Source organism: Limanda limanda, chromosome 4 (genome assembly GCF_963576545.1).
Source record: "Limanda limanda chromosome 4, fLimLim1.1, whole genome shotgun sequence".
Classification (NCBI taxonomy): domain Eukaryota; kingdom Metazoa; phylum Chordata; class Actinopteri; order Pleuronectiformes; family Pleuronectidae; genus Limanda; species Limanda limanda.
Window position 1 is genome coordinate 7,973,244 of NC_083639.1, and position 12,592 is coordinate 7,985,835.

The 12,592-nt window shown below is 42.1% G+C and overlaps 1 protein-coding gene across 1 annotated transcript in view; it reads left to right on the plus strand.

Moving 5' to 3' along the window:
* The first annotated feature begins 1,082 nt into the window (after positions 1-1,082).
* Positions 1,083-12,592, plus strand: part of LOC133000536 (neurexophilin-2) — a 37,212-nt gene continuing 25,702 nt past the window's right edge. Inside the window, exon 1 of the mRNA XM_061070482.1 lies at positions 1,083-1,136. Within this exon, the coding sequence (XP_060926465.1) occupies positions 1,083-1,136 (54 nt within the window). The remainder of the gene's footprint in view (positions 1,137-12,592) is intronic.

Genomic DNA, 12,592 nt, shown 5'->3' on the forward strand with positions numbered 1-12,592 from the left:
GGATGGATGGATGGATGGATGGATGGATGAATGGATGAATGCATGAATGGATGTTTTTGTACAAAGAAACAGACACATGTAAAGCTACAGATCGAATTTATCTATGAAAATATGGGATTATTAAATCAACCTTTTCAGAATAAAATGTCGGGGAGCAGTTATGAAATGGGACTGTAGCTATTAAGTCCATACAATATTATGAAATATAATTTATAACTATTTTCACACAAACAAATCATCTTCTTATCTTGTATGACAAAGGAAAACGCACATTTGTCAAGATAGGACCTGATTATTTTGGGCATCTTTGTCTAAACCATTACTTCAAAATATGTCATAATAAAATATTAACCAACACGTTTTCTGTCAATCCTCTAGCAGATGAATTGACCTTGTTTTATTTCTAAGTCAACCACGTTCTTTCTTTCTGTGGTTACACTGCTCTAACTTTCACGAGGCTTGATGCACAGCTTCCTCTGTGACTCAGAACCAGGTGGAGAGTCACCTCCTCATCAAATCACCGACAGGAGTAAATCACCTCCACGCAGTGTTGGTCAGTGTTGATTCCAGTAAATGTGAGCCGCTGTGCGCCGTGACGCGCGCATGGAGAGAGAACGAGAGAGAGAGAGGGTGGTAGGGAAAGGAAGGAGAGAGAGAGGGAGAGAGAGAAGGGGGTGAGAGCGAGATCTCATCTCTCCAAATCCACCAGTCAGCTTCCCAAAACACTGGAGATCTTCAGTGAGAGCCGCTCTGCGCCTCCACCTCCACAAACTGTCTGCGCGCAAACTTCCATCCTCACGTCCACGATGAGCGGAGCCGCGCGTCATGGATGCGCCACATGAGCCGGACCGGAGCAAGTGAGGCCACCGAGCAAAGTTTGTCCGCAGAAATCCACTGTGACTCTGACTGAGCAAACACACTTTACGCGTGTTTTATCTCCTTTTCCGACACTTTTGAAGCGTCGCCTGCCTCCTGGGATTGCTTGGATTCGGCGTTGTGTCTTTTTTTTTGTATGTCCATCCAGGGAGACGTGTAGTTTTTTTGTTTTGTTGTCGGGGTGGTCCGCTGTAAAGGAAGGTGACATGCAGGTCCTTGGCTGGACCATAGTTCTCCTCTGCCAGTGGATCCTACGGAAGGTGAGTTTATTCTCATCCTTAGAAGAAAAAGCAGAAACTTAAAAATATCTTTTCTCATCCTGAGATGTAAGCGTTTGGAGAGAAGCACCTGTCCTCTTCTGTCAGAGGGGTCAGTTTGCCAGAAATCAGTTCACTGAAAAAAATGATACTGTTTCTAATGTTTCACACATTTTACCCATTTGTCCACATCCAGAGTGACCTGTTTGTTTTTATATCGCCTTATTCTAACTGTATCTTCAAGTCTCCTTTAAATATTTCATCTATGGAACTTAATTTAAAGTTTTATACACCCATACCAGCTGTTTAAAATACAGCAACCTGTAAAGGGGGGATTTGGGCTCTATTTTCTCTTATTATTTTAAATAGAAACGCATGAGCGACTTTTGCCCGATCTCCAGACGCGCGGGTTTCTGCTGTTCCTCTCTCACTCGCACTTTACGCACTGCTGCTTATCTATTTATCTTCTTGCGCTCGCAGCGACTTCCTCTAATTTTTTCTTCAGAAGTCAAACTCGCCCGTGGCTTGTTTTATTATCTCAGCATCGTTGTGGCAAATACTTATTTTACGCACGAACTGTAGTTTGGCTGCTGCAGCTGCTGATCATTTGTGGTTAAAGGCGTGCGTGTGCGCGGGTACGTGCGCGTTCACTCGTTTTGGGCTGCTGTGCACGAGTGTTTTCCTGATTGCTTTACACTAGACAGTAATAATGTAGCCGAGATATTATATCTGGACCTCAACACACAGCAGAACACAATACAATTCAATACCACCCAACACAATACAATGCAACACAATACAACCGAATGCTGTGGGAGTCTGTCTGTCCCAGGAGACAGCATCTGTACACAGTGTGTCTTTGGCCTCAGCCAGAAATGAAAGAGAATAAAAACATGACCTTTCACCATGTTCCCCATCTCCTCCCTCTTCTTCACCTCTGACTCCTTCCTTTCCCTCCTCCTTCCTGTTCCTTTTCCTCCCTTTCTCTGCTCCTCTTCCATTATGGATAACTTTACCCCAAGACCGGTTTTCATTAGAAACCACCGACTGTATCTATACAAATATTGCTGTAAAAAGAAAAAAAAAGAAGCTGACACTGTGAAATCTGGTTTCGGTTATCACACGACTTCTGTAATCTGCTATTTTTACAAAGCTTTAAAAAAAATCAGCCCTGAAGTGTAAAACAAGAACTTAATGCAGTCGTCACACCGTGCAGTGTAAGGATTTAAAGAGCTCAGGGGGCGGTCGGGTGGGGAGCCTCACTGCTTAGAGGCCAACAGTAGCCGACATACTGGTGAAACATACTGGTGACGTGTGGTTTTTTAAAACAGGCTGCTGGCATATTGGGGTGAGGTTGTATTGTGACAGGTAATAACACCCTCACGTCTCCTGAAGATTGAATGCAAATCATGTCTCCTGCAAAAGTAGAACCGCCGTGCGTCGTCCGCACAAGAGTGCAACTCAGGTTCAAGCACCAGGCTCAACCCGGTATTAGATTAGATCAGCCACGCTCTCCAGAAATCCTCCATTTGGATTTAAGCTAGATCTTTTTCCCTTTTATTTCCTGAAGCGTGAGGGAGGATAAGAATCTGGTTTGTTTTCAACGGGCACGTTGGTGTAGATGACTCAGTGATTTAGCTGACATAATCTGACGTGGAGGCACCATTAGCTCGAGGGATTAGGAAGTGAAGAGGTAAAGGACGCAGTGAAGACAGAAGGAAAGACGGACAGAAGGAAAGAGAGGATAGATAAGAGGGGCAGTAGAAGTAAGCGGAGGGTGAAAGAGGAGAAGGAAACATTGACTGTGTCTCTAACTGAATCTGGTGGTCTCTGTGAACAAACCCACCTTCAGTGGTCATTTAGAGTCATTAAGAGGCCTGTTGAAGCACATGTGTGAGTGCATAAGTGAGTATTTGCAAAGTGAAGACGAGGAGACGAAGGGAGAAAAGGATGAGACTCGTCTTCTAAACATCAACGTTTATATTTTAAAAATTCAGAATATAATTTATAGATCTTTTCCCAAAAAACGAATTTGTGTTGACATACTTGGATGAGAACAATTTGTGGGTGGGCTCTTACATCAGACCGAAAAATGAATTTTGTTTCCTGCCTATGACGTCTAATGCTGCAACATCGTAATTCCTTACACCTCGTACTTTGAAGCGATATCTACAGTAACAGCACTACAACAGAAAAAAGGATGTGTGAAAAGCTTCTTTACTGTTTTATGCTCCCAGTAGGAACAATAGCATTAGCCGGCATCTCAACCTGACGAAATCCTCTTATCTCCCCCCATAAAACAACTAGCTGTATACCCCCGGGATATTACAGCAACTGAGTCACTTTAATTTCATTATATATATAGTCCTACTTCCCTTGCAATCACGTCTCTCATATTCTGCATAGCTTTGCGTTTCGGCAGTCTTTGTATTTGTCCCGGGAAATTGTGTATGTGAAACCCAGTTGCTGTGTGTCCTCGTGCTTGTGCCCACATGTTACGCACTTATTCATGCCATTTTGGGGGGGGGGGAAAGCGAAAAATAAATCTATGAACCATCAGAAGAGCAGGATCAGATGTTTTTCCAGCAGGGATTAGACAAGGTGGTTGGTGGTTTCCCTCCTACTCGCTGCGTCTTTTCCCTCCGTCCATCTGTCTGTCTTTGGATCATCCGAACCGTCAAGCAGCCCAGTTCCAACAGGCAGGAGGCCCCACTGGTCTGTAATCTGTGCAAATTATATTCTCCCCTCACAAACCGATTAGATGTGTAATCTGTTGAATCATGATGACAGAAGCAATCACATTACTGCTATATCTGTTGCCTCTGAAATTGTTCCCGCAGATCAAAGCGTTCTTTAACCGTAAAAAAAAATGGCACAGATTCATACAGTATTTTAGTGAATTCTAACATGGTTTGCTTAAGGTGAAGCAACGATCCATTTTTATTAATTTGCTTTCTCCCCCTTTCAAGGGCTCTCTGCTCCACTTTTGACAAGCCATTACTTTTAAAATAAGCCATCACTTGCTCGGTTCAGCGAATAGTTCCACCCCAGGCTTTGTATTGGCCTTGAGGAGAGAAGAGAATTTAATTTGAATGTGTGAGCATGTCCTATGTTTTAGACTAATGTGAAATAAAACATCATTACAGACTTGTGGCTTCTGCTTTGCACGAGCGTCGACTGCAGACATTCATATATAACATATATAATTGCATTTTTAGCGATTGAATTAAATTGTTATTTTTCAAACTTAAAGAGGATAAAGTAAGGTGTGTGCAATAATTGCATCATAATCCCTCTACTTTTCTACAATAGGTATCCAGTTATAATAATGGAGGCAACAGCAGGCTCAGAAATGAAAACTACGGAGGCAATATTTTGGTGGTGCCAACTCCAAACACCTTCCGTTTGACTGACTGCTTGACTGCACCTGAAGTTCTTAGAAAGGGAGAATTATGTCTGAAACTATTGATAAAGCCAATGTTTTATTATAGCACACAAAAGAAGAGAATCCAGAACCTGTGAGGTGCATGAACAGAGCTGCTGCTGCTGCTACTGCTCTCACTGTTAAACAGACCTGCTCCCAGTGTTCGCTCCATTTCCTGCTGGATCCACCTGTTAATGTGTTGATGTGCAGATGTTAAAGGTTTTCCTGGGTCACACATTCATATTTAGAAGCCTCTGTGTGTGTGAGTGTGTGAGTGTGTGTGTGTGTGTGTGTGTGTGTATGTGTGTGTGTGTGTGTGTGTGTGTGTGTGTGTGTGTGTGTGTGTGTGTGTGTGAGTGTGTGTGTGTGTGTGTTTGTGTCTGTGTGTTTGTGTGTGTGTGAATAATATGATTACTGGTCGAAGAAATGTTTAAAAAATAGCAATTATTAAAAATACGTAAAAGTTAAAGTCCATAAGTACCATACGTATTATTTGCAAACTACCTCAGAAAGTAAATGTATTGGTTTTGCAGAAAAAAAAGTAAGTCTTAATATTACTAGTCTTACCTACAGTTTGTATGTACATTTACTTTTATAGGTTTAGGTTTTGGGTTGTGTATGTGAGTATGCAGTTATATTTACCCACTGATCCCCACTCTTTCATGTTTCTGCTCATTTGTGTAATTTTTATGTGACGATGTTTCTATATCCACTTGTGAATTTACATTCAAACTATATAACACAACCTTTTTCAATATTGTATATATTCTGTCATCTTCAGTGCAGAGGAAACGACAACATCATGCACAGGTAGGGGGAGTGTAGGTAGCTGCATTTTATCATCTATACACTCCACTCCTCCCCCTCTTCTGGTCCTATGGAGCCTCACTGTAAATAACCAGAGGTTGTTGAAAGTCAAGAGAAGAGTGAATCAGGGGTATATAGGTTCGTGTTTGTTTTGTGAGTGTGTGTCTCAAAGTGCTTTTAAAAAAGCAAAGTTTCCACATAAAGCTGAGAGGAGCATGATGATATGTCGAGGAAAAAGAGTGGAGTCATCCAGCGGCCACTTGAAAGTAAATATATCACATGACCTCATTTACTTACTTGTATGCAGCCAGTCTGAAGCAGAACAGATGTGTCATGTTGAAACGCTGGGGTTGAGGTCCAGCTTCGGGCAGGAACAGGAAACTGAGGAAGTAAGGTGTTCTCACTGTTTTGGAACCAGTTTGAGGATGAGGTCTCTAGACTTCTGGAACAATCGGCACTGGATACCAAGTTGTCTGTTGATTATTCTCCTGAAAAACTTGACATTGTTCTTGTAAATTGTAAATATAAATTCTTTATACTTTTCTATTTTTTGATGACCATTCAAAGAGCTTTTCAGAACAGATTTGCCATCCATCTAATCACACACACATTCATACAGTGCTTCTAAGTGCAGCACTTTTATCTATCCCACATCCTATACACTGCCGGCACAGCCATCAGGGACAAGTTGGGGTTCAGTATCCAGCTCAATGTAGGAAATGGGGATCGAATTGCAGACCTTCTGGTTAGAGGACGACCCGCACTACCACAGTGTCCTTAGCAAAGCAGCCATAAAGTTTGAATTTGATTAGACAACTGAATTGAATCAAAGGATGGACGGACAGACATTCCTCCATTTATCCTCCATCTAGATCAGCCCCCCCATTTACATTACACCAAATCTTAGCTGTCAAACTACTTTTAAACAAATACAAATGTAAATATAGATGTGAACATATGAGTGTGCACTGATAAAGTTTATTTTTTCTAATTAATTGAATATACTAGTCTCCAGCTGCCTGAGGAGTTTTGCTTTGCTTTGTATTGACAGGGGTATGAATGCCAGATGGTTGTTTTTGTGCGAATAACACGGGCGATTGGTTGAAGCTTTTATGATGGAAAAGAAAAAAATCATGTAAATCAGAGAAACAGAAGCTGATCATTTAAATAAGATAACCCCCTTCCTGCCTTGTCTTGGCTTCTGTTGTGTTGTAGAAAAGGTCGAGCTAATATAAGATGTTAAACACACCACTGCGGTTTTCAGATACAACGAAATGTGTTGGTTTTTTGTTCACTCGTTTCACTGACTGAATTTGTTAAATCAAATCACTGTGAAGGAACAGGACTGGAAGCTCTAGCCACAGACACACGACTCGGTGTGGTGCCTGCATATGAAACATGTCACATGTAATACCGACAATTTTCACATTCTCTGGACAGATTATTGGAATGCTGGTATTATGCGGTGCTTGACTGCCCAACCAAATAAATATGAATACAAAAATGATGTGTAGCACTAAAGCACTGTGTGAAAATAATTGAGGAGGAAGGCTGAACTTTCTATTTGACTTTAAAAAAAAGCTCGACCCTCAGCAGGATGAATAATGTTTTCTTTAAAACATTTTCTTGACTGAACTGCTGCACCCTAACCTCGGGAGGGTGAGGAGGGAGAATCCATCTTGTCAGGCCCCCAGCTATTCGCTCATGGCCAAACCACAGTGGTTCGGAACAAATCGTCTTCCGATGAGCGAGGACCTGCGGTTTGGAGCGTGTCTCAGGTGTGATGGTGGACGAGAAATAACATTAAACCACGACATCGGCTCCTAACAAGGTTATTGGGATGCTGCTGTTGCATCAGTTGTCAGAGAAAGAGGAGAGAACAGCCCTGAAAGCTTCTCTTGTTGGAAGGGATGTTTTCTCGCTGGAGCCGCTGTGATGGACAGTGATAGACAGATGGCTCGTCCAATCACCTGCCAAGTGAGTTTTTTTAAGAGCGCCTGTCATTTTTCCCAACTGTTTTTTTTTAAGCAAAGTCTTCCAGATGGTTCCGTGTAACAAACCATCTGGCACGTCAGGTTACAGCCACACCCTTCACAACATGTCAGAATCCTATAACTGTTGCATTGGCGCAGCTTGTTCAACCAATATAACTTAAAGGCAGTGGTGGAAGAAATATTCAGGAACTTAAATCTTAAAAGTAAAAGCCTCGCATTTGGAATCTTGAAAAAGCATAATCACCCAAATGTACTTCAAGTATTTAAAGTACTCATTATGGAGAATGGTCTGATGGTTATAGCCACGGTTGTATATACTCTATATATTCTGCTGTGCTCTTACCGTTAATGGTCCCACGACAATTACTCAGTATTCATGTACTGCTTTTGTTTTTTCATTTTAAATTACAGTGTATTTTATTATCCATTTTTTATTCTTTACCACCATTCACGTCATAATTGGTTCTAATTGTCTGCGCTATCTTTTTTATTGTGCTAAAATAACACGTTGGAGTGGTGGAGGTACTTTGGGGTGTAATTATGAAAAACAAAACCGTTTACTCAGCAAACCCTCAATAAATCACAACAATAGTAGCTCTAGTAACTGGAGCTGTCAAACATAGTAGACTTGAGTGTTTTCCCATAAAATAAAGTGAAAGTAAAAGGTAATTAAGTAAAAAGCACAATTATATCAAAACTGTAGCAGCAACTGGTATTTGTAGCTTCCATCACCGCTAAAATATAGTGATGATAATAAAATAACAGTAAAGACAGTAGTTTAACATAGTGTATTCACCTTAAACTTTAATATTTAAATGAAAATATCAAAAGCACGCAAATGCAAAAATTGTGGTATGAATACTCCCACTGTTTTTGCTTCAGGCCATAATGCTACTGAATGGATGAATTGTGCACAGGCAGCAGTTTAGATGATGTATCCGAATGTAGGAGCAGTATAAAGTCAGTCTGTTTGAGTGTCAGTGGATAAAATAACAGTTAAACTGTTTGTATACATATAACTAACATCACACCTCAGCCACACAACTGCTCTGTTCTTGGCATCAAGGAAGCACAGATCATTTCAAACCATATGATGATAGGCTTAGCTCATTCATTCACTGGATCGCAGTGGAAACAAACAGTTAAGGGAGCCGTTTTCAACACGAGCACAAAATGGGCCTGACATGTTGTTGGAGAAGTTATTTCTAGGGCGACAGGGAAGCCATGGTTAGTCAGTCACAAGCAGAACATTGGGCTCCACATCAGACCACGTGAATTTCCCTGCCAGGATCATCTGGAGGTGAAGGCCTGTGGACAGCTGCTGCCTCTGCCCCGAGAGGGTCTCGCGTCTCCTGGTCAAAGCTCTCTATGTAACTGCCAGCTCAGGAGGTGTTGATGATAGCGATTGTCAGAGATCTTTGAATTGTTTCTGGGATATTAGAGAGCAAGCAGGTAGTCTAATTGTGTAAAACTCTGTGTTTGTATTGTTCTAGTGTTTGGGACATTATCCGTTTCTATGATTTTTCCTCTTGGGCCTGATTTCTGTCACGAACTGAGCTCTACTGTGCAGAACACAAACTCGCCCAGCATTTTAATGCTCCATGCCTACCCCAATGAATGGGCTACCATTATTACAATGGTATTGTGTATGACTCACCAGGCCTTATGGAGAGACTGTGGGAAATTGCTCTCTGAGACGAGCTGTTGGGGGCAAAAACAGGGATTGTCTGAGGAGGCGATAACGCCTGAATAGGAATCAGTTTGAAAATATCCCTTGTTATGTGTTTGCCATAAATATATGTGACACAGACATGCATGCATGGAATGGAGATGGAGTGAATTATCCGCAAGCACACACAGAAACACATGTAAACAACCGAGAGGTAAAAAAAGGAACATGCGGTACAGGAGTGCATTGTTCTATGTCGTCGTAACAGAGGTGTGATAAACAAAGAGCAACATTACCATTGAGGTATTACAGCCATGATGGCAGGGTGAGAAGATGAATACTTAGCTGAAGCTGATAAAGGGACATTCCAGCGGATGGCCCTGTTATGCTGCCAGTCAAAAGGGCAGACAGCCATCCTGTGCAGATTGTCCTGAACAGGAGGGAAGAGCAGAGAGAAGCTCCACAACCAAATCCACTTTTTCATCCCTCATTTGTACCGCTGATTTTAACTCAAAAATTTCTCAGTGAACTATTTTCAATTAGGAGCCTGAGATTTATTTTACAGGAGTGAGTAACAAACCCCAGTGCAGTTTTTTGGTATTGAAATGTCTAGTCAGATTTATTACATTTAAAAAAATCATTTGGTCCAACAATTGTTGTTAATTTTGGTGATCCCATCACTTTTAATAGGGTCAAAATAGTTTCCAGTACTTTGGTCATGTACCAAAGAGAAGGAAAACTTCCATCAAGCTCAGCTGTACCTTGACTTCAGAGCTAATTTGCAAATTTTAGCAAGGCAGCATGACGAACTAAGATGGAATCCAGGTTCAACTTAACATTACTAAGCTAAACACTAGCTAGATTAAAGGCAGCATCTGTGACACTTTTTATCTAATTTGTTGAAATCGTTCTAACTTCCAGAGCGATTAATAAGTAAAGTTGTCTAAATACTAATAAAGCTGGTGTCTGTGGCCCTCGCATGACTGTAAGAAACACGGCCAATCATTTTATTTGGACTGAATGACTTGATTGGCTGACCAAAGTATTTAGTGAGCGAGTCACACAAAAGTCAGTTTCTGTCAGTCGTCAGGCAGATTGGGTCACATCCCGAAATCCAGGTATCATTTTGGTATTAGGATGAAAATTTGCAGGTGTCTATCATATTGAAAACCCTGTTGCCATTTTCTTTTCTTTTTGTGGAGGAAATGTTTTTTTTTGTTTTAGTTTATTTGGTTCAGTAATGTATTCAATTATTAGTTCTTCTGAATCTTCACTCCGAGTGTTTGGTTGTTGTTGCCCTCTTTTTGCGAGACCTAAACAAAGCAGCAGAGGGGGATTCTGGGTGTGAAGTGGTCAGCCCTACTTTGGATCGCTCTACTGATGTTGCTCCACTTTGTGAGGTCCCCAGTCATCATCACGATGTGAGCAGTGTCTCTCTCTCTCTCTCTCTCCCAACCCCTCTCTTGCTCTTCCTCTCTCTCTCTCTCTTTTCCTGGCTGCGAGGAGCAGAGTCGAGCATTGGAAATAGATCAGATCAGAAGGGACGTTTGGCTCCTGATGACGGGCAACGTGTTTGTTTCATACATGCATGATGAGGAGCTCGGCTCTCGGGGGGGGCCACCAGTTATGGCACGGCGCCGCTGCCCGTGGTCAATGTGTTGCCTAGTCTCGGCCCCCTCTGGGAGGCAACACGCTGCGCCTCATACTTTTGCTATTTGGTGCGAGCGATCTGTATTCTGATGCGTTCACATGTGTTTACTGGTGTGAGAGACAGACTCAATGGAGCACTGTAGTGTTGCACAATCAGAAGAAAACGGCAGGGTGTGTATGTGCGTGTGTTGGTATGTGCACTGTTTGTAATTACCTCCATATATACTGCACCGACTTGACTTTATTTTTCTGGGTTTCCACACATGTACCCTCCCTGTTACATACATAGTTAGCTTTATGCTTTCACAACACCTTGTGAGTAATAGTGACACGCATGGCGGAGAGTGTAGAAGAGGATTGTGTGCATGTATGAAATATTAAAGTGTAATCCGAGCGACACCAAATATCATAACTCACGGTGCAGACGGCAGAGAATGCTCAGGGTCAGCTCAGCGTGAAGACCCGGCTGCCACAGATGGGACTGTGGAGGAGGGATTAGTTTTTTTATCATTTTTTAATATCTCCAGCGTGGCTTGTAATGCATTAATTCAGACATGCATTGAATTTATTGGAAAACAGCTACAGCGTGAGAGGGAATAAGAAGACATAAGTAACCCAGTGAGGCTGGTGTCCACCTTCACACACTAAGCCACCTCGGAATCACACAATCTTAATAAATACAAGATCCGGTGTAAATCCACTGGACATATCAGAATGTCAGGGATTTGATGCTGTTGTTTTTTTTTTCAGACATGTAATAATGGAGTCTTGTTTGCATCCTTTTTTGTCTTTTCAGAATTGCAGGAGTTACATGGGATGCATTATTCAGAAGAAAGCAAGACAATACGCCTGTTGAAGCTGGTTTTATTTAGTTCATTTGTTTTCTCCGGATTGTTTCCGCATGTCAAAACTTTCTTTATATTGTTTGCTGGACTCAGGATTAATGCAGAGTTGTCAGGAGATTTGCGAACACTCGGCACAGCCATTTGGTCACAGATCTCCTGCACCTCTCAGTCTATTCCTCTGTCTTTCCCTCTCACTGTCTCTCATCTTGCACCTCTCTAACCTGCCACCTGCCTGTCAGAACCTTCACAATCGAGTCTCTATCTTTCATTCCTTTGCCCCATTTCTCCTCCTCTTGCATTGCTCTTTTCGTTTCCTCCTCTATACCCCGCTCCCCTGTCTTGATACTGGTCATGCCCGGCCCGCAGTCTGTCTGATTAAAATGTAGCCCTTGAAGAAATAAAATATGTGAGGAGAATTTCATAGTTTCAGCTTCCAGCTCCTCATACACTGGAAAAAGAGGTTTATTTTTCCATTTTTCTGTCCTGGTGGTTTCTGGCTCCCGTCACCATGTTTCTCTCTGGGTGTCTCCGGATCGAGACATGGCAGTTCACTGCTGAATTATATAAAATCTCTGCTTGGGTTTTAGTTAATTAGCCTGAGCATTGAAGAAGCAAGGGGGGGGGACGAGGCAATAGATGGCAGGAGGCAAGCAATGGCGTGTGTGTGGAGGCGGTGAGGGTAGACTTTCTCTCCTTTAACTTGGTCCAAGTTGGCCCAGAGGAAGCTGCTGGGGAGGGAGTCTAGGCCAAGTGCTGAGGAGGGAGAGGAGTACATCGCAAACTGAACTTGAGAAAATCATCTCACATCTATATCCCTCACATTGGCAAATTTCATTACTCTCCTCATGCAGAGCTTAGCTGTCAGTGTGTGTTAGAGGACCTTGACATGCATTTTAGCACTTCGCGCTTTGGATGTTATTACAGATTTGGATCGTGAGAATAATATTTACGGGCTCTAGCTGTCAAAGTGGAGGTTTCTAATAAGTGAGTAGCCTTGTAGAACTAGCCCACAAATTTTGTTCACTCACTCGGTTCTGACAAGGCTGGCGAAGTGTTTGCTGTTTGCAAAT